This window comes from Acanthaster planci, linkage group LG19, assembly GCF_054643075.1.
Source record: "Acanthaster planci isolate LZ-2023a linkage group LG19, COTS_SCS, whole genome shotgun sequence".
Lineage (NCBI taxonomy): Eukaryota > Metazoa > Echinodermata > Asteroidea > Valvatida > Acanthasteridae > Acanthaster > Acanthaster planci.
Genome location: NC_141795.1, coordinates 3878984 through 3901480, shown reverse-complemented (window position 1 = coordinate 3901480; position 22497 = coordinate 3878984). Strand labels below are relative to the sequence as shown.

The following is a 22497-nucleotide window of genomic DNA, read 5'->3' as shown; positions in this document are numbered from 1 at the left end:
GCAGGGACTTTCAAATAAAAGCGGTACATTACAGAAGGGGATAAAATACGAGACTGCCCTACCTTGCGGCCGTGTCGAATTTTGAGCGAACACTGGAGAAGCGTGTTGGTGTGGTCGGCCATTTTTAGCACCACCGAGCGGTTCGTCTGCTGCGGTTCTCCATAGCGCTAGCGCGTGTTGTGCGCTGTTTGTGCCCCGTGTACGTGTTTTTGAGAAGAGGAAAACAAATACCCGTCATGCACCGCTAACCATTCGCTCGTCCCCAAGCGTGCAGTCCCATGGCACTGGCGGGCGCTAACCTCTCCGCCAAATTCGGTGAACATTTTGTGAAGCATTGTGGGAAACTTTGTGTGGTCCTTCGTCTTCGATGAGCCGTGACAAAGTCACGTGGAACGAAAATTACCCAATGAGAGGATAAAGAAATCTAGTGCTCACCTATGCTCTCAGTGAGGTGGTGGACACGAGAAAACGCTCACCGCACTGACAAACAACCCGTGAATGAGACGGCGGATAAACTAGACACAACTCGTAAACAACTTAAGCCCTAGCGCGGCACAATGTTGTCAGTGTCGCGTGAGCATGCAGTTAAGTCCAACACGCAATTGGGGAGACGACTCTGGCTCAATGGAGCCGTAATATCAGGCGCCAGGTTTAATTTCTCGTCAGAGATATCACAGTGATGCTCAGATCATCCCTGGCTTGAATTAAAATAATGAAAAATTATGCAGCAGCCTTTGACGCTAGGCGCGACTGCAAAACAATTTTATCATGCTTTTCTGGGAATTATTTACGTGGACTGGACAACTTCTTGCGGATGGTGATTTTTCCTTTGTAATATTTTATGAGTTTCTGGCGAAATGAATAAAAGTTCGAATGAATAATACGCTCAAGTTTATTTAAAGAAATGTCTTTCCACTCAGTCTTGCCAACAAATATTGTTTCGGGTATACATTTTAATTTACATCCCACTGAAATGTCTGGCTAATATCCTTTCTAGGAATATTAATTTGATGTAAGTGCAATGCTCAAGGAATGCTTATTTTAGGCAACAAAATGTGGTCGTTATATTTCTCCTGTCTGCTTTAACGAGCGCCAAATGTATTCAATCTCCACTGTGGGTAAGCGCAGCGTTATTTAGGCCAAAGCTGATGCGGCCACTCCGGTTCCGTGTACTTTAATTTTCCCCCCGGCTGGTTGTTATTCGAAGTGTCACTCTATTAACAAAACAAGTTATTCCCAGAACACGACCAGGATGTTGGTAATTTGCCCAAGGAGATTTTTTCCAGTAAACTAGGAAAGTGGCATATTTCGAAAATAAAATGAAATCGCTAAAGTACAGTATCAATACCGGCGTTTCGCAATAGTGAGCCTCCAAGAGTTTGCAACGCCTTGACCCATCACAGTGCCGGAAATCTGTCGACCCAGTGCGGGTTTGGAAAGGGTCGACATATTCAGTGCTTTGTGATTGGTCAACGAGTTGCAAACTCTTGGAGGCGCACTTTTGTGAATCGGTACATAAGTTGGTACATAATGGAAGGTGGTATGGAAGCGACATATTTGTTGGGGGTTACTTTTTGTTTTTGGTTCTTGATTATGACCATTATGTTCTTCGGTTTTAATTTCTGTTGTGTGTTTCGTTTGAATTATTATAATGATTTTAATCTTGTAACGTGTAAATGTTTATTTACTGCTGGTGAATTTTACCATAGCTTTTGGTTTGGCAAAAGCTTAATTTAGTTAATTAGAAGATAATTAAATGAAAAAAGAAATATTCGAAGGACTTTATAATTATATTCCAAGACACGATCAATGTTGCTACGACAGTATTCATAAATGAAAGTGACCGGTTGGAAGTTTTCCAGTTTGTGTAGATATAGCGGTAGTTGCGTGATTTTTGCCGTGCGCTCGGCGCGGCCGTTGGAATCGACAACCTGTGAGAGTGTATGACGTAAACTTGTCGCAAGAGGTCGCTGTGCAAGAAATTAATTTCATCAACCAAGCAGACAGACAAGAATGAATGGAATTTTGTTTCACAATTGTGAGAAGAGATTCAGGCATTCGAGACTTGGTATTTTGCATGGCGTTATGTCAGAAATAGAGATGTGAGTTTCAGGATTCCTCCAGACAGTGTTTCGTTTATTGTTTTTTTAATTACACAACTGTCTGGGGCCGGGATAAACCGTGTACTTTCCAATGGGAAAATGGTTCTTGAGAGGAGACTAGTCTCCAAGCCTCGTGGAGCTTCGCCAGTTGAATATATCGGACTTTACTTCCCTTCGAAAAAATTTCTCGAGCCAAGAGCAAATGGAGCTTTTTGATTTAATGTATCACTTAGTTTGGCGTCCTGATGGAAGTGGATACTCCATGGTGAAAAATGCTGTGGGTTGATTGACATTGTGCAAAATTATTCTAAAGGACTTTTTACTCAAAAGTGGCTTTGGCGTCTTCAGACTCCTTTTTGCAGAGTGGGTCACAAATATAGCGCCTTGTGATTGGTCAACACGTTGCAAACTCTTGAAGGCGCACTATTGTGAATCGCCCGTATTCTGTACTCGCAACAGACCACCTTAGACTGTGACGTCATACACAGCAATATCAAACTCTAAAATACTTCATTAATTCATGAAAATAAGCTATTAGTTCCAAATTCTCGCTCAATCTTTTTTATAAGGCTAACAGTGATTTTCAGTATTGCTCAGTGGTTTTACCCCACAGTTTCTAGGTGTTTGGATCCTGACCCCTTGGGTCTTGAAGACGGTTCTATTCTTGATAATCGTGTCTCTGCGTCCAAGGATCCTTCTCCGCCTCCAACGGACGCCTTGGCTTCGATGGGTTTTGGAGACCACAGAAGTGCGTAGACAGACTTATATGCAAATGTATATATAGAAAATGCATACATGTACAGGGTTTGCTTGGCTGCCATCTTGCAGGCCAATGCTTTTGCTCCACATGGTTTGCACAAAAGAGGTTTCCCTGTGGAAGAAAACAACTGCCATGCAAAGACGCTACCACGCAAAGCCTTTACACCCACAATACACAGGCGATTCACAAAAGTGTGCCTCCAAAAGTTTGCAACGCGTGGGCCAATCACAAATTCTGTCGACTCTTTCCAAACGCGCATTGGATGACAAATTTCGCGCATTATGATAGGTTAGTGCGTTGCAAACACTTGGCGACGCACTATAAATGTGAAACGCCCGTTTTTGTTTTTTTAAAGGGCTAAGAGGGTTCACCCTTCCCACAGTTTTTGTATTGCGATTGAAAAGGGTTTTCTATCACTGCCCCAGAATTTCAATTGGGTTCTGTTGAATTCCTGCAAGCGGTCCCCTAAGGTCGATGCAAATGGTGACTCACCTTTTTTGTAAAACTCAGTTCGACGCTAACTGAATCGAGCGCTGGATACAGCGGAGCTTCATTCTGTGGTCCGTAGCCGCTCCGTCCGTACCTTGAACCTACGTTGACGGTCTCTAGTCGAGCGCTAGTCAAGAGTCATGAACGTACCACGCCCCAAAGTCATATGCTGTTCTTCACAACATAGATGTTTTGTATTTTGTCCCACGCCCCTTTCCTTTTTTTTGAAAAAAAATCCCCTCCATTTCCCTTTACTTTTGGTTCTCCCTCCGACACATTCAGTTCCGACTCTAATGCCTGGATTCAAGTGGACATTGGTTACAGTGCAGAGGTGCTTGGGGTCACCACTCAAGGTTCCCACTTGGGCCACGAGTTCCGGGTAACCAGCTATCGAGTGGGATACCAGACACCACTTGGAACAGACTCTCAGTTGGCTTACGTGAGGATGAGGATAAGATTAAGGTGAGCAGTTCCTTTTGGGGAAAATGAACTACTTTGGAGGAACTGGTTCTAGGATTCGAACTTCCATCTTCCCGTCGATTTGTCCAATCATTTCGATTCATACATCGATTTATACATCATTGTTCTTGTTCCAACAGAACCGAGTCCTCCAGAAATTGAATATACCTGGTTTTGAAGTTACTTTAGAATCTAATAACTCTCTGGGGAGTTTTTAAACCCTTGTTTTTGCCCATGAAACTGGTCCTCGTGTTTGAACCAGCTCGATGTAGACTTTGTCAAAATTTCTTCCTGGTTTCAAGTTCCAGGTGGCCACAGGAGGAAGACTGTGTTTCGAAGTAGGTCACAGCGAGCTAGAGGACTCTGATGTGCGAATGTTTACATGGTTTCAGAATTAATTGAGGACAAAATAAGTTGATGGTTGGTACCAAAGGCGTTGCCATAGGAGCAAGATGAGACCACGACAAGAAATACCTTTATTCTTCTGGCTATTTGTTTTGCAGTTGTTTGCCGGTAATGTCAAAGATTCTCAAGCCGAAGTTCCTAATCTCTTTGTCGACAGCTAGCATTGTGGCAATACGAGTCCGCATCGAGCCCGTCGAATGGTACAAGAAAATTGCCCTGAGGTTTTAATTGCTTTGCTGTCGCAAAAACAACACTCCCAAATCCTCCAAATTCAATACGATTTTACATACACCCTAGGGGGTTAGGGTTAACTGATCAAAGAGCATGCATTCATTCCGTGCAACTATTCTTAATCATTCCTAATTTTGTGAAGTACTAAGCAGAAACCGAAACATGCTAAACTGTACTTTAGTTTGATATGTGCCCTTAAGATCTCCATGAAATGCATTTGAGGCAATTTACTCGTCTGTAGTCTTTAGTAAAATGTTTTCATTGGCTAGGTCCTCCTGGAGCTCATGGTACGGACTGGTTGTCACCTAGAGCGTGGCCCCACAACTGCAAGGATCGAACGTCATCCAACCACACTCAGGACAGACGGTGTAATGACGCTTATGGCGGCAACATTCAATGATTTCTTTTGAAGGAATTAACAATTAGTCTCGTAATGAAAAGACACTCATAAGATTAACACTTAAAATTAAGATTAAAACTTAGAATTCGGAAGAAATTCAGGAAGTCTGACCATTCCAATTGGTCTACAGCCTGTCACTTGGGTAGTTTTCATCGGGTGATTAAAAATTTCAGAAAATAAGTGTACAGAAACTTGTCTTCAATAAATACAAATTCTGGATTTGGACAACAAAATGTGATTCTATATCGGTATTGTTTTAACTTTCAATACAGCAACCTTAATTAACAGGCCCTTAGCATGTAAGAAATTCTCAAACACATGCGCGTTAATGAACTTGGCGGTAAAAAAAAAGCGCTGAAGGCATGGGTTGATCGCGCGTTGAATCGCGAGCTATGTGAAGGCTGGCCATTGACACAATGCGCACAACATTAGTTCTCCCAGGAGGTCATCATCAAGTAATAATCCATCTCAGGATGCCAACATTTTGCCTGCTGTCCTCTGAGTAAAGGCCGTGTCCGAATCACTTGGCTGCGGCTTGGAATTACACAAGACTCAATGGGCTACTAGGCTACGAGTGGGCTACAGACACTACTACAGAATCGCGTGTGATATCAAGCTACAGCCAAGTGATTGATTCGGGCGTAGTCTCAGGATAATATCAGCGTCTCAAAGTTGGTTGGCACTTCCAGAGATCCAAGTAATGTTGTCAATTTTCCCAACCAGAGTCGCGGGGATGCAGCTTCAGTTTACAAAACCAAAGCATGATTTCATAAACTCAAGTGACATCCAGAAACTTAGCAGTAAATTAAACGACACGGATCACAGAAAGTCTGGCTTGTCGTACCCGAAAAGCTCGAAATCTAAGTTGTACACCCTCCACAGAGTTTGTAACGAAGCATTGACGGTACGTCTAAGGAAGGCTGAGTAGACTTGAGAACTGTTAGTCTGATGTCTGTCACCAGTCGGGAAGGAGATTTTGTCCTGTAGCCCAAGTGACGTCAGTATGTACCTAGCGTCGTCATTGGCAGTCTCAAGCTTACCCAAATAGTCGTACCTGACCTTGCACGGCGAACATATCTTGTGGATCTCCATCCAGTGGGAGTCAAAGCCCGCCCTCTCCTTCGGATCGGTTAGGTAGGCTATCCACTCGTGCCAGGTGATATTTCGGCCACTTTTAAGCAGTTTCTGCACCTTGGCATTCCTGCGGTACTTCATAATGATGTGCTTAGCGAGGGGCTCCCAAAAAGGCAGCACTCTGCCCGCAAATTTATCCAGATAAGTGGACAGGATGCGTCGGAAAGGATGGCGGGTGTACATGAACTTGGTGTAGGTGTGAAGTCGGTGTGTCTGCTCGGCCGGATTAAAGTGGCTGAGCTTTCTCAAGCCTTTAGGGTGGTTGGTTTCCTTCAAGGTAATGTCCTCTGTGCGGTTACGTACACCACCAAGAACCATTAAAACTCTCTTCCAGTTACTGCATGCAACCTAACAAAAACATTAAAAAATAGGTGAACTCGTTCTGAGTGGATATTGTTCTCAGCGTATTATGGCCAGTTTACAACAGGCACTTTACTTAAGTCATACGTGAAAGGCTGCCATCAAAGGCGGTACTTTTCCCCCTCTCCAAATGTTCAGAATCAACAAACCTTTGGGACAAAGCAATAAAGTATCTTGTACTCGTCGTTCACGTATATTTGTTGTAAGGTCATGCGACTGATGCCGCTTCTTGAGAGCTCGGGATGTCTGCTGCAGCCCCACGCGAGATGTTTGCGGCGCTCTTGCTGAATGGCTGCCTGTAGCTCCATAAACCCCTCCAGCTCAACTTCTTCGCTACGCTCCTCCTAATTCAAAAGTGGAAACGAGAGACGGTCACGGATGAGGAAGCGTATACCTTCGATTATAGCGGCGATAACGGCCATGAGCCCCTCTTGCAGTTGCAGTTTGTGCCTAGCAGGGGCTGGCAAACCTATGGCCAGCCATCCGTACAGAGAAGAGAAAAACAAACGAAACATTACATAATAAAAAGACCTACCTTCTCTCTCTCTCATGGCATTCCTTTGCTTTTTGTCTGTCCTTTTGTATTTCAACAGGACGCTGCATGCCCTCAAAGCTTGGCACATGAAACCCTTTGACATATTTTCCCACCATCCACTACATTTTTTTTCAGCAAGCTTCTTTACAACCACTGGTACAGCACACTACACGCATCCAAGACTAAACTTGAACCTTTTTAGGTTTATATTTTTGCGCCCGCTATACACCCGGTTTGGCAGTCGTGTATCCTCATGCACTTAACTGTGGATCTTGTTAATTAGATAATGTACCTTTGTAAAGTCCACAGTTTGAAGGTGTTCTATACATGTACAAACCCACACACGCAAGACAGTCACAGCACGAAGGAAGGATGTACATGTACTAACATTTTCGCTACTCTTTCCTGGCGTCCGAGAGCCGTTTTGCTGCCACGTGGACTGGGTCAGATCAACATTCCGCAGCTGCCCAGATAGGCGCCTCACATCCAGCTTTGGGTGCTGACCAAGAAATCCAATCGGCTTGGGTCTGTCCGTGGCTGAAACAATGAGTGGGTCAGAAGTACCAAATCGTGTCTCCAAATGGTATCACTGATGAATAAGACTTGATCATGCCGAAATGTTTTAGGGTTAAGCTTTATCAAGAATTTGCAATGATAGCCAACGGCTATCCGCTAATCCACAGCCATTTCCATTGATTCTTAGTCGTGTCACATGACATAGCGGTTGTTTGCCGCATACTACGCGCAGTAATTTTAGAAGTTAGTCAAGAACCTATGGGTTAAAAACCCGTACAAACTGATTTTGTTTAGTCAATATTCCGGTCATTTTCTTCCCCAGTCCTGAACAGTACCATGCTTCAAGTTGAGCCTGTTTGAGGTGGAGTTGGAGGGTAATATGACTTTGTATAGGCTCAAGTTAACCTTTCGCGCATTCACTGTAACAAATTAAAATAAAGAACAGCTTCCAGGGCATCATAATCACCAAGGTGATTTACGGCAACATCACGGAAGATTGGAAGTTGTAGCAGACACCGTTTTTCTAAATACACGAGAGATCGTGAATCGAAACAGACAAAACCTCATAGCAATCAGGACTACAATGTACTCATGCAGTGGTATCTGATTTGCTTACCTGTTGTTTCGAATAGAGTGACGATGAAGACGACTATCAGGCATAAGATACAATATGCAAGGCAGCATAGTTGCTTAGAGATCGGTGGACCAGGGACATTCATCAAGAACAGAATAGTAACTTGACTTGATTAGTTTCAACTGCAAATGGGATGCAATAAGAACGTTTGACAACCAGATTAAGAGTGGATACATATACCGTACGAAGGCTATGTATGATCACCAGTTAATCAAAACTGGGAATCTTACTCATGTTACAGAGATGCGCAGACATAATGAAATAGGAACTTCACATTACCTATGCAGTCATCCCCTGCACGGTTCAGTCTTTCTTCGACTGAATGGTCTTTACTGTAAGTCCGTCTTCAAGCCTTATTGTGTTGTATTGTGCAACCTCAATCTTGCCTGAATCTGGACAGACGTCCTTTCATCGCTTACGTAATCCGATGCGACATACACTTTACATGGCAAAGTTTTCTCTGTCTCCGCGACAACGCAGTTTTTTCACGGCAAGCAAGTATAACCTTTGGTCGTGAATTCATTTCGTCAAAGCTAACTACAAGTGCATGTATGATGCAAGATGTGCGGTAAAGCCTAACGGGGACTCCCCTGTTGTGTTGTCTTTTGTGTTGACCGTCTTTGGAATTCCTTTCAGATTTCCAGGGGGGGTGCAGTACGTACAATAGCCTTAGGATATACAGGATATAGGGGGGTCCCCCTTTACCGCATATCGTGCACAGTATCTAACTTCATGAACCTAATCACAAGATTGGTGCCCCAGTTTAGGTTGTGAATTCTCAGCGTGCCTCGGAACCACATCACTCGATGGAAAAAAAGGTGTACAGACTTACAAATCCCATGCGCTCAGGCCCATGGGCACTACCAGGATTTTCTCCTAGGGAGGGCAGGGGGCAAGAACTTTTTCTAAGAAGGCAAACTTCCAGGGGGCACTCATCAGGAGCACACCGACTAACAATAATCGGTACAAGAGGCCATTTTCAAGAGAAAGGTTTCAGTTGGATTACTATCAAACATGTGAAACACGAGTGTAAAACACCTGAGCGGAGTAACACGGTCGAGTAAAATAATTACCCGCCCAGGTGAAATAATAATCCGCCCGAGGGAAATAGTACTTTGCCAGGCTGAAAAAACAGTCTGGGAGAAATGCTAACGTACCCGGGCGAAACACTAACCTACCTGGGCGAAACACTAACCTACCCGAAATAGTAATCCGCCTGGGCGAATTAATGGGGATTTTACTGTAGTCATGTCCTATGCATGCTTCCGTAAAATGGTGAGTGAAGTTCATGAACTTTAAAAATGCCCTTCGTTTGACGTTTCTCGGAGAGAACAAACAAAAAGTTCATGTTAACAGTAACTTTAACCCTAAAAGAACTGGGGTGAGGAATACTCCTTTACGTTTTTCCGATATCGTCGTAGTGCGTTTTTAAGGAGTTGAGCCTTTAGGTGTTTACAGAGTAACTCTTCGAGGTCGTTTTGACACCATGTTTGCAAAAATCGAACGTACCGCACCCACGCAGTCGCATTTTTGCGAGACGGGACAGTCCGGAATGTACCGGTATACTTTTTTCCGCAGCGATGCACAGAGGTGCATGCAAGTAACCATGAACTGAAAATGACCGTAGCCCCAAAGCCATATGTCTGATTGAGTTCACACTTCACCTTTGTAATGATTAGGAGTGTCAGTACATGCATGCTAAGTTTTTTTATGAAACTGGGCGTGGCCAAGCCGAGTTCCTGGGGGCGGAATCTGCCCCCCCCATGTAATATGGGCCAAAATAACCCCTCTCTTTTAGGGTTTAGATTGCCCTCCCTTATACATAGACTGTTGTTTGACGTTTCTCGGAGTGAACGAACTTAGTCCATCCAGAACAAAAAGTTCATGGTAACAGTAAACTTTAACCCTAAAAGAGCTGAAGGAGGAATCTGCCCTCCATGACATTTTCAGATATTGTATATATATATAGTGAATTTTTAGGAGTTGAGCCTCAGATGTTTTTCAAGTAACTCTTTGCGGTCATTTTGACACCATATTTGCAAAAATCAAACATACCGTTCTCGCGCAGCGCTCATTTTTCCAAGACAGGACAGCCAAAAATGTATACTTTTTTCCACTGTGGTGCTTAAATTAATGCACGCACGCTCTCACGTGCATGTAGCCATGAACTTCTAAGTTCACATAAACGATAAGGAGTGTCTGTATATGCATGCCAATTTACAAAAAAAATCGGGCATACCACAGCCAATTTATTAGGGGGGGGGGGCGGATCCCCCCATTGGAGATGGGCTAAACTAACCCGGCTCGTCTAGGGTTAATAATACCCCCCTTAACATTGACCGTAGTTTGACGTTTCTCGGAGTGAACGAACTTCAAATGAAGCGTTCTTCACCAAAGTATTTATCAATGTTATCACCTCCAGATAACACACTCACCAATTGACAGCAAAGGCCAATAAACTTTTCTTGCTGGAGAATCAAAGAATAAAACATGACTAACCTACTGCAATTTATAAAGAAGGATCGTCTCCACAAAGGACGCTAAAGACACGCCAGAATTGTTTCTCAGTTCTTATTCTATGCGCATAACACACACATGCTTATGCAGCATGTTATATTGTTTTCCAGGCATAATACTGGCTCCTTGAAGCTTCAACCACCTTGGTGAAATAGCTCGATATTGTTTTTCATACATGTATTACAGTAGCATACATCAAGTTGATACGTCTGCAAGGGCCTAATGTTCTACAGGCAAATTTTCTTTGCCGCCTCAGACCAAGGCGGTTCGGCGGAGGTTGTCACTGATAGCCTGGAAGCGATTTCCACAAGCGTCTGAATTGCCTTGACAGCAAATCGCTCGCAAAAGGAAAGATGCATTCTACAAACTGTGCGTGTATGGACCACGCCGACAGAAAAGCCCAGACGTTTGCTACCTCTCTAAATAAATCCGTGACATTTTGAAACAAAAAGAAGTCTTCTCTGCCACTTCAGGTCCATTATAAGAATACGACTCCATGTCTGTCACTCGGGTGCACGCAGACAGTCACAATGCAGTTCCTACTTTCCTTTGTGTGATTCTAGACAAATAACTCAGGAAATTAGTCTCTTTATTTGTCGCTTCATGTCCCCCAAAGGTCACTGAACTTTTTTGTCGTTCAAAGGTCAAGAAATTCAAAAGAGCTACAGTCACGAGCATTACCCCTTCAGCTGATCACGAGGCATTCTTGTTCTTGCAACTAGCAGGTAAGTGCGCATTTTGATTTGTGCGCTATATAATTACTCAGGGACATCAAGCCTCACCTGCTGTACAGTAATGCATGGTATGTTCAAGTGTAAGACGTAAAAGCCGGTTCATACTTGAAGCAAAACGAACACACGCGAATAAATGACGTCAGATCAAATCTTCGCTTTGCGAATTCGGAAAACTTGAACACATTTTGCGAAATTTTGCTGCAAACCTTTCGTGACTTCGAATTCGCCCCGCTTTCAATGTATGAACCAGCCCAAACATGTTCGTGGTTTGCGTCGAGCAGCGGAGTAGGGGGCTTGAAAGATTTACATGCAGGCTAAATAGCCAATGGTGACATGGGTTGTTGTGTCTTCCAACTTGTTCACTCAAGCAGAGAGCTTCATGTTTGAGAGAAATATTAATGCGCGCTATGTTTGGGTCCGTGAGGAAGGATTCCTTAAGACCAACACAACAGACACTGGCTTCAAATCAATAGTAAAAAGAAATTGTTTTCAAATTTCTCGCCTTGGGCAATGCAGTATTTTTTGTTGGGGTGCAGAATGACCCCACCTTACTCACCTTAACCATTTACCCAGCCCCAACTGACACTTGAATGGCAAGGATGTAGACCAAACCTTGCTGTGTAAGAGTTTTGTTGTTGTTGTTCTTGTGAATAGTATCGTTCGGATTCTGATCCGCTGGGCCAGCAAATATGGATCTTTTCAACGTTTGGAATCACATCAACATTCGTACAGTCCTCCTCGGGTTCATGTTGTTTGTGATCCTCTTCTGGGTTTTGCGCCGCCCAAGAAACCTTCCTCCAGGCCCCTGGGGCTGGCCTCTGCTGGGTTACTTACCGCAACTTGCAAGGATCAAAGGGCCAATTCACGAAGCCTTGGGCAGATTGTCCCACAGGTAAGGACCGGCGGAAAATATAAAGAAGATGGATAATTCAGTCGTAAAATTCATAGCCTTGAGTGCGGTTGACTCCTCCTTCAGATGTTTGTATCTACTTGCAGACGAATTCAGCCTGAGAATGGTTGATAAAGTGGTCTGCAGTGGAATTTCTAATATCCAACTTCCTCATTTTTGTGCATGACACGCCCTAAGAAGGGCGTTTATTGAAATTTTGATCAACCAATGAATACCATAACATCTATGGCAACAATTTTTCAATTTTTGCTTAGGTATGGCAGCATTGTGAGCTTCTCGGTAGCCAATCAACTTATCGTTCTCCTACAAGATTATGAAGTCATGAAAGAAGCATTTGCCCAACAAGAATTGAATGGACGACCGAAATTGGAAATCTGTCAGATCACCCTACCTGGCTATGGTAAGTGTCACTCAGCTCCTTTCAAAAGCATGGCTGAGAGCACCGTATGCAGATCATATCTGGCTCCTTCATGTTGTCACATGCAAAATGGTTTTTGATATCAACCAAAACGTTCTTCGTTTTCGCGCATGTTTTGGAACAAAGTGAGATTTTAAAGACCCGAATTTAAGTAGTTGTAGTGTCTGAGTTTTTTCTTTGTTGGGCTTATGGCGCTAGAAAGGCAGGTAAAGTATCTGATCGAAACTGTAAGTTTGCACTGAACTTTTCTCGGTTACACAATACCTCTTGGGAAAGAAAATCTCTTGCTACCACAAACATTCCATGGGTTATCACAGTTCATTTCTTTCTTATCAGCCTAAGTCAATCAACTTCTTCCACAATTCGACCAAACAGGGGTTCTCTCAGCGTCTGGTGAGCCTTGGGTTGAGCTCCGTCGGTTCACAGTGACAACCTTGAGAAGTCTCGGAGTGGGCAAGTCAAGCTTTGAGGAGCACATCACCACGGAAACTAAGTATCTGATGGAGGAAATCCGAAGTCTGAAGGGTAAAGGTCTTAATCCCACACACGTCGTAGAAAACGCCGTGTCCAATGTGATCTGTTCTGTAGTTTTTGGAAGGCGATTTGAGTACACGGACACGCAGTTCAAGCGACTCTTGGAGATCCTGAAGGAGATGTTTGACCTCCTCGGAGCTGGAGGCGTGATCCAGTTCGTGCCAATATTCGCCAAGATGCGGTTCCTTCCCACTGTGAAGAAACTCATATACACCAACCTAAGCCTTGACGAAATTCTGTACCAGTTGCTGTACAACAGAAACGTTCAGCAAGGAGATGTGGACTACAACGAGAATCCGCGAGATTTCGCGGGTGCTTTCATCAAGACGATGTGCGACAGAGAGAATCAAGGTGTCCAGACATATATGACCCCATCAAGTATGCATTATACATTTGGAGACCTGTTCGGGGCTGGCACGGAGACAACTGCTACAACGCTGCGGTGGGCGTTGCTCTTCATGGTTGGCTACCCTGAAATCCAGTCGCAGGTTCAGAAAGATATTGACAGCGTGGTTGGACGTAACAGGCTACCCAGGCTCTCCGATAAGTCTCAGCTGGCCTACGTTGAGGCCGTCCTTAATGAGGTTCAACGTGTGGGTGACATTGTACCTCTGGGAGTGCCTCATAAGTGCACTGAAGACACAACCCTTCGGGGGTAGGTAGTAAAATCATTTCCAATTTCCAAATTGTGGTCATAGTGAATAAGTTTCATCGATAAACGTATGAATTGGCGCATCCCAGGTTGCACGTTCTGTGGTTAACTTTACTTATTTTGTTTATGTAGCTCAACACAGCAACTTCATTTGGTTTGTTATTAGGTATCATATCCCTAAGGGCTCTCTCATCGTTGCCAACATATCGAGCGTTCACAACGACCCAGTCGAGTGGCCCGATCCCAGCGAGTTTAGACCGGAACGATTCCTGGATGACGAGGGAAAGCTGGTTCGGCGGGACAAACTTATTCCCTTTGGAATAGGTGAGTATTACGGGATTTAACACTGCATGAGGCCAACCAAAGTTTCTGATTTCTGATCAGGAGCTGGCTCCAAAAGTGGTGCAGAGACGCGGCTTTCTTTTTCTCTCACTTTTTTTTCTTGAAATGATGTACGTATAGCGCTCGATGTCCATCGCGACTGCATGCGTACGTAAAGCCAAACTTTTACTCTTTAAAAGCATTTTCAGCTTTTACATGTGCACAGGACATAAGACTTTACCTCTTTTTGTCTTGTTCCCAGATGTAAATGTAATATACAGAAAAGGGTGTCATCTGAAAAAGAGTGTCTGACTGTATGTATGGAGAATTAGAGAGACTCCTTCAGTGTAGAATTACTCAACCGTACCATCCAAAAAACGTTACAATGACGCAAGTTTGGCAGCTTTTGGACATCGTTTTATACCAAATGAAAAACATTTTTATTTTGCGGACGCGCCGGTCTACGGCGACTCGCTGACCAGAACTGGAGACTTTATTGGCATAAATGCAGTACCGCGAAATTTTATACAAGTCCACGAAATTTAGCCTTATTTTCTCTTAACAAACTGTTATTATTTTATTATTAATCATTTCTGGTAATGCCACCAAGGAGTCCTTAAAAGCATCCTCGGCACTTTAGCTCACAAGTCTGAAGAAACCTGTAGAGAGGAGACAATGAAAAGCACTTACAGTTTTAGAGGTAGGAGGAAAACCCCAGATGGATATTCTGGGTGAAACCCGCGAAATCAGGGACTGAATACCCAATCCACATGTGGACCAGGCCGGGATTCGAACCCGGGAGGTGAAAGGCGAGGAAAGAATCACTACGCCAACCTGACTTTGGAAACTTTAGAAATGGCTCAGTCAAGACAACGCAGTTTCAGACTTGGCCAGGCCAATAATAACCCAGCATTTCTTGAAAAGGTGTCAAGAGACAACTCACTGTACCGCTATGAATCCACTCAAAACGAGGAAATGTTGTCTTCAACAGGGCTCACGTGATATGCACTCGTCAAATTCTGGTCAAATAAGCTTACAACAGTGCAGTCCTGTGCTTCGCGGTGTCCGAGCACAAGTAAATGCAGTGTTCTTATAGATTTAATTTTGTGCATGGAATTTAATATTGATCTTGATTTTGTGAGAAAACGTACATAGTTTAGATAAATACCGATTGTGTCTTAATATCACAGCAAGTCAATTACGTATACTTCTACATATTCCCCTAATAATACTGATGGTTGTCCGATAGTGTACTGTGCACATGCTGCCTCTTCACAGGTCGTCGCGTGTGTCTCGGGGAGCACCTAGCTCGGATGGAACTGTACATTACGTTCAGTTGCCTCATGCATCAGTTTCACTTCCGAACACCAGAGGGCGCCACACCCGTCTCATTCGAGGCGTGCTACAGCGGATTAACACGCTCCCCAGCACCATTCGAAATCTGCGCGATTCCGCGAGACGATTAGTGTTTTGACGCCTGAATAATGTCTCGTAATGGTGTCCCACGACTAACAAGTCTTTCTATCTGCGACTCGCTTCTGTTCCATAGGTTTTGCGTATTATTTCTGACAAAATTGTCAAATGATTAAACGACATAGCGGGATTTTTTTCAGTTGCATTTAATCTAAAAATAAAAGAAGATCAGTTGCCAAGGACCAAGGAACATTTTGTTGCTGAATATAACACGTACAAATAGTATTGACGTTAACTATGACCTCCCAGAGTGCCAGATTAATCAGATCAGCAGTAGCCATTTAAATTCTATACAATCGCACCACAAGATCTTTTAATCAGCCAGCATTCCTTTGAAATAGTTCGGATTGATTAAGGGTATTGTAAAATACATTTTTTAAGGTTTCGTTTTCTATAGGGACTAGATTTTTAAAAATTAGTGAAAATCTTCTTCGAAGCTCTTGTACGGTCTCAAGCTTCACCTAATCTTCACTCCTAATCTCGATAAATCATCGCTTGAGCCCTGACGTATTTTAATTAATTTCATTTGAAAGAACCAGGAAAAGGAAAAAATTCACTAAAACCCCTTGAAATTGCATCTTTGGGTTTCAATTAACCTGATTTTAAATTTTTGTTTGCATTTTTACCCATATTTTGATGCTTTTTTGCTTTTAAGCTAATGAATATTTGCATATTCATGAGCAGAACTATGATGTCATCAAAAGCACTGAATCTCAGTGTTTCACTGATTAGTGCACAGAAAATTTCTAGATTTTTTTAACCACTGCTATGTCGGATTTTATATTCTTTCGCAATTTATTGCTGTGTAAGTATATGGCAATAATCCAGCAAAAATCCTTTTCACAGAAATGTTCCCAGATAGCAAATTTGGGGTTCACAATTTGAACATGAAAACATGCAAATTGAACCATGTCTTCCTAGGTTTACATCAAAAGCGCCCTCACTTGTCCAGAAATGCTTGGTCAAGTTTTAATGTTTGAAAAAGCGCACCGTTCAGTTCATGTAACTCAAAAAAAATTTCAAACAGTTTTCATACGTGGAAGAAGAGTACAGAGATACACAAAATGTGATTTTAAGAAAAAAACATTTCCTGGATACACAAATTGCTATCCATTTGTTCTACATCAAGGGGTCAACAGTGCTACAGGATTCTGACCTTTGTAGATTTAAATTGTTTTAAATTAAAACTAGATATGTTAATAATTTACTGTAAACTATACTGATACTATGCACATTCGTTTAAGTATAGCTCTAATTAGCTTCAGTCATATAATGTTGGCTTGCAGCATTATACTATCGCTTTAAAGAATATGTGGTAGGTTTTTGTCACTGAGTGATCCATGGTTGTTACTCAGCTTTAATTGTTACAGCAGATGATGGCTAGATTGTAGATTATTACAGTTGATGATGACTAGATTGTAGATTGCCGTAAGACGATTAGAAGTTTTACAATGTGAATTGTCAAATTCCCTTTAAAATGCAAATGTATTAAGTTTTCACATGGGTAGCAAGCTTAGAGCAAATCTACGTAACTAGAGCTGCCCTAATAAATTAGCCACCAAAACTGAAGCGCCCTTTGGTATGGGGGCGGTACGTCAGATAGTCCATCAAGATTGCAAATCAGCTTGTCACAGGAAAGGTCAGATAAACTGACATTTTGTGTGGCAAACGTTTAAACAAAAAAAAACAGACGCGGAACAACATCATGCAGAAAAAAGTTAACATGTTCAGTTCATGTCACAGCGGAGTCTGTTTAACCCTCTTTGGTACAAAGGTTGTAGAATCCACAAAGCGACAGATCACATCCACGACGGCCTGAAAGTGACTGGTGTGTACCCGAGAAACAGGTTAGTGGAAAATTCCACCTAGGGCCTACACGTAAAGTATCAAAGAGTGTGTTAACTGTTAGCAATGGTGGCAGCAATAGACCCTTTTCACCCACGTGACTGGATTGCGCTGACAATACCGCCGCGTGTGGACCGCCTCAGCCACGGTGATCGAATACATTCATACGGGCAGCTAACTATATGCAAGCGTAAGTGCGAACAATGAATAGGTAGATTACCATCACAACACTGTGCACTGATTACCATCACATTGGTCCAGCATGATTGGAAAAAGGTCTATTGAGGTTGTAACGTTGTTGAGCTTTAAAGGACAGACTGCGTGAAGGCCCATAATATACTGTAATACTTAACTTTAATTATCGTGCCTTTGCTACCGTTATAAGTAGTTTAAATGCTTAGCAGCAATTCGTATAGCACAATAAAGGCTTATTAGATTCGTTGAACGTAAAATGCCGTTTCTCTCGCGTTGATACACATTACTGTACTATATTTCGTTGGCAAATAACACTCGTGATACCGGTATCCTAGGACATCACTTTGAGACCTCACACCCATTGTGGCACATAGGGCCTATGCATAATGGAACATTAATAATTTAGTATTGTTTTACTAAAGGCGACGGATACCTAAAGTGACAGCACTATGGATCTTTTAGATGTCTGGAACCACATCGATGTCCGCGCAGCCCTCATTGGTTTCGTGTTGTTCGTATTCCTCTTCTGGGTTTTGCGCCGCCCAAGAAACCTTCCTCCAGGCCCCTGGGGCTGGCCTCTGCTGGGTTACTTACCGCAACTTGCAAGGATCAAAGGGCCAATCCACGAGGCCTTAGTAGAACTGTCCCACAAGTAAGAACGTATTATCTCAAATCAAAACGAAATATGAATTTAGTTTGATCCACTCACATTACATGATATTATAAAAGTTACCACACCATTAAAAAAACAGAGAGATTGACACCGGTTTGTGCAGAGGTTGCACAGCGACTGTGTATTCTTGGTACATTCTTGTCAAAAATATAAATACAATGGAAGGAAATAGATGCGTATTTTAATCCAAAGACTATACCGTCTCAAAACAATACGGAGTTTTCAAGGTGATAGATGCAAGATACTTAGGAGGATCAATACGCATCTAAACAGTTGGAATGGGCCAGTTCGGTATTCCAACAGCGCATGCCCAAAGTGAGGTCGTTCGGGAACAGTAAATAAGCGCGCACGAGATATTCCCTCTCAGCGCAGCCATGCGCCGACACGCGCAAGTTTGGTTTCCGATTGACTTCTTTGAAATGGCTCATTGCCACACACCGAAGAGCCTTGACATACACCTGAAACAGCATGAAAACTTTTGCTCAGATATGGAAGCGTCGTGAGCTTCTCGGTGGCCAATCAGCTTGTCGTTCTACTGCAAGATTATGACGTCATGAAAGAAGCATTTGCCCAGTATGAGTTAAGTGGACGGCCACGATTCGAGATCAGTCAGATAACTCTACCAGGTTACGGTAAGCGTCACTTAAGTCTCAAACATGGCAGATTTGGCTTGTGCATCTAATCCAACATAATATTATGTGTACCTTGACCTACAATGTTTACAATAATTGTGGGCCTTGCACTTTAAAGATGGGTTAATTGGCTTTCGAGCTACAGTGGTTTATTTTCACTTTTAAATTCTGGCCACCTTAAAGAGGGTTCTTTTGGTTTGTTGTTTGATGCTTGTCTTTTTCTTTTTAATATACATGTTCTAGTTTGTTTTGTTCACCCTTGTTTGGCCGAAGAAACAATAAATAATAATAATACGTATAATAATTATGCGTATTCATGCCCTATAGAGCCATTTTATTTATACATTCTGCACAAAGCAAGGTGTTTTACTGTCCACTGAAGGCGAGGGCTAGTGGCTACAGAAAAAATATTTTGTTGGCATATGGAATGAAAATCAGAAGGAAGAAACTTCCAGAACATAGCATTACATGAAAAAAGCTGCAAGTTGTCCCAAGATATTTATAAAGTTGACTTTCTTGCGGTAAATTTGAAAAGACAAAATTACTTCAAAAGTAACAGTTGAAACTTTTCTGCAAACAGATGGAAATGTTTAGCGTTGGCCGCATGATCTCTTTAGACCCATCTTATTATGCATCACAAAGAAAGATTTTCAGAACAGTGTACGCGCTCTCTGAATAGGGTCATCCATCCATGTTTTTTCTTCTTCAAAAGGTGTCCTGTCTGCCTCTGGTCAGCCTTGGGTTGAGCTCCGTCGGTTCGCAGTGAAAACCCTCAGGAGTCTTGGAGTGGGCAAGTCAAGCTTTGAGGAGCACATCACCACGGAAACCAAGTATCTAATGGAGGAAATCCGCAAAACAAATGGAAAGACTCTAAACCCCAGACACGTGGTGGAAAACGCCGTGTCCAATGTCATCTGTTCTGTAGTCTTCGGGAGACGGTTCGAGTACACAGACTCAAGATTTAAGCGGCTCTTGGAGATCCTGAACGAACTGTTTGAGCTGATTGGAGCTGGCGGTGTTATCCAGTTTGTACCCATATTTGCCAAGATGCGGTTCCTTCCTTTGGTAAAACAACTCATACACACCAACTTGAGTTTCGACGAGGTTCTGTATCAACTGCTCTACAATAGGAATGGCCAACAAGGAGATGTGGACTTCAACGAGAATCCGCGAGATTTCGCGGGTGCTTTTATCAAGGAGATGTGTGACAAAGAGAATCAAGGTGTCCAGACATACATGACCCCGTCAAGCATGCAGTACACCTTTGGAGACCTGTTCGGGGCTGGCACAGAGACAACCTCTACAACGCTGCGGTGGGCGTTGCTCTTCATGGTCGGCTACCCTGAAATCCAGTCGCAGGTTCAGAAAGAGATTGACAGCGTGGTTGGACGTAACAGGCTACCCAGGCTTTCAGATAAGTCTGAACTTGCATACGTAGAAGCCGTCCTCAGTGAAGTTCAACGTATGGGTGACATTGTGCCTCTGGGGGTGCCTCACAAGTGCATTGAAGACACAACACTGCGAGGGTATGATATCATGCAATGGGGTGCCTTGCTGGTATAATTATACACGATTACCAACGTTTACTGTGCTATTTACTTCATGTTCGAACATAAGTATATGAAGTAGAAAAGGTATAAAAAAAATAAATTTGAAAAACACCTGCATCACTTCAAATACTTCTATCTCATCTCTCTCCGTGGTATTAGATATCACATCCCCAAGGGCTCTCTCATCGTTGCCAATATGTGGAGCGTTCACCACGACCCAGTCGAGTGGCCCAATCCCAGCGAGTTTAGACCAGAGCGATTCCTGGATGACGAGGGCAAGCTGGTTAGGCGTGATAAACTCATCCCTTTTGGAATAGGTAAGAATGTGGAACATTTTTCAACGGCATATAATTTCAGATTGGGGATACAAAATACCGTCTCGAACGAAATCTGATATTAACTTGGACCACAAAATGAGTGTAACACTTGCATGCATGTTTACTTTTAAACCCACCAGGAATCATTGAGCAGCGCCCTCAAACGACTTTCAATATGAACTTTTGACAGTGTATGTGTGCACTTTTTGTCGACAGGTCGCCGTGTGTGTCTGGGGGAGCACCTTGCTCGGATGGAACTCTATATTATGTTCACCTGCCTTGCGCACCAGTTTCACTTCCAAACACCAGAGGGCGCTGGGCTCGTCTCGTTCGAGGCGCTTCAAGGCATAACGCACGCCCCGGCACCATTCGAAATCTGCGCAATCCCGCGAGATAATTAGCAATGCATAGCTGCCTATCAACTGAATCGTTTTTTCAAGAATTCATACCATATTTGGAGTGCATAATATTTACTGGTAGTCTCTTAACTCACAAAAAGGAGAAAAGGGATGAAGGCATGAAATCAAGGGAAGAAATCTGAGAATTGTGTACCTTCACAGTGCTCCCCGTACATGAACAGATTTAATGAGAAACTTAACACGAATTCAATGAGACTTTAATTCATGATAGGAAATCTTTCCTGTCAAATTACTGTGACTTTCCACTTCCACCGATAAAGTAAAATGAACAGACTTCAGCATTTGGTCTTAATGCAAATGAAAATTTCCATTTTCATGAGTCAAAGGATGATGTGATCCAAGGTAGACTGGTAGTGTCGCCATATGGCGGACACAATGTGTTTGCTAAATAATTATGTACCCATTTCAAATACAGCACTGATGCCTGTCTCCCCTTACTTCGAAAAGACTTATAGCTCTGTTTGTAGTTTACACATAACACTCTTTTCCACTTTTTGATAGAAAGGTCCTGAATTTATTTGTTTATCGTGTTACGCAGCTTGTTTGAACTATAGACGGGCAATTCTTCAATGCTTCATTGGTAGGTAATTTTAAAAGAGTTTTCCGGTAGTTTTCGTATGCGATTTGAAAAAGTTTGCCTGTATGGCAAAAGCAATTTAGCGCCTTTAATAATGATTAATGAAAGGCTTTTGTAAGATTAGAAAACTTCCACCTTCTTGTAACTTCCATTGAAAAGAAGTATGTAGACCTCGTAGTAATGCAAATAGTACTTTGTATGAAGAGAAGTTGAGCTGAATGTCCACTGTAATGTTGCCATGAATATCCCTTTAAACTGCCATCAGCATGTAGTGCATTTAGTACAAATTGTGTCCTGGAACGGAGGATAAAATTTAGTTTTTTGATATAGAAAGGGAAATGTTTCAGGCTAAAATCGCCAAACCTTAGTCCCTAAAATTCCCTTTCTCTTTCAGTTTGGCAGGATTTCAAATTCAAAGATTAGAATTAATTATTTAATAATTAATTATTATTAATTAAAAATTTCGCGGTACATCCTGCTTCCGATCCGCCCTTTCAACTCTCGACAAACAATTATTATCGATATAATCGACAGAGAGATAATGCTTGAAATCTAAGTGAATTTAGAGCAAAGATACATTGCGTAGTGAGAAATTACTACTACTGGCCAGATTTGCAGTGAACAATAATTCAATTTACGATTATCAAATATCCAGATGTTTTGCTCTGATTTAGAAGCAAATAATAGCGGACTTGAGCTAATCAA

At 42.6% G+C, this 22497-nt stretch overlaps 4 protein-coding genes across 5 annotated transcripts in view; 2 read left to right on the top strand and 2 right to left on the bottom strand.

Moving 5' to 3' along the window:
- LOC110986584 (uncharacterized) overlaps positions 1-201 on the bottom strand; it is a 34062-nt gene extending 33861 nt beyond the window's left edge. Inside the window, exon 1 of the mRNA XM_022248600.2 lies at positions 63-201. Within this exon, the coding sequence (XP_022104292.2) occupies positions 63-122 (60 nt within the window). The 5' untranslated portion in view covers positions 123-201. The remainder of the gene's footprint in view (positions 1-62) is intronic.
- The window catches only part of LOC110973528 (carbohydrate sulfotransferase 11-like), a 69116-nt gene that overhangs the window by 10516 nt on the left and 36103 nt on the right, over positions 1-22497 (bottom strand). The window contains exons 1-5 of one of the 2 annotated variants that reach the window (XM_022224450.2): positions 8305-8410; positions 8008-8147; positions 7264-7412; positions 6490-6684; positions 63-6328 (exon numbers count right to left, since the gene is read on the bottom strand). In XM_022224450.2, the coding sequence (XP_022080142.2) occupies positions 5666-6328; positions 6490-6684; positions 7264-7412; positions 8008-8110 (1110 nt within the window). In that variant the 5' untranslated portion in view covers positions 8111-8147; positions 8305-8410 and the 3' untranslated portion in view covers positions 63-5665. Of the gene's footprint in view, positions 1-62; positions 6329-6489; positions 6685-7263; positions 7413-8007; positions 8148-8304; positions 8411-22497 lie in introns of those variants that run through there. The other variant, XM_022224527.2, reaches the window with a different exon arrangement.
- On the top strand, positions 10582-17881 carry LOC110973341 (cytochrome P450 2J4-like). The gene is made up of 6 exons (XM_022224204.2): positions 10582-11267; positions 11931-12168; positions 12441-12586; positions 12980-13793; positions 13957-14114; positions 15390-17881. Exons 2-6 carry the CDS (start codon positions 11966-11968, stop codon positions 15575-15577), a joined length of 1509 nt encoding a protein of 502 aa, XP_022079896.2. The 5' UTR covers positions 10582-11267; positions 11931-11965; the 3' UTR covers positions 15578-17881.
- On the top strand, positions 15600-22493 carry LOC110973445 (cytochrome P450 2J4-like). Its single transcript, XM_022224326.2, has 6 exons — positions 15600-17431; positions 18047-18276; positions 18784-18929; positions 19642-20455; positions 20639-20796; positions 21013-22493. Exons 2-6 carry the CDS (start codon positions 18074-18076, stop codon positions 21195-21197), a joined length of 1506 nt encoding a protein of 501 aa, XP_022080018.2. The 5' UTR covers positions 15600-17431; positions 18047-18073; the 3' UTR covers positions 21198-22493.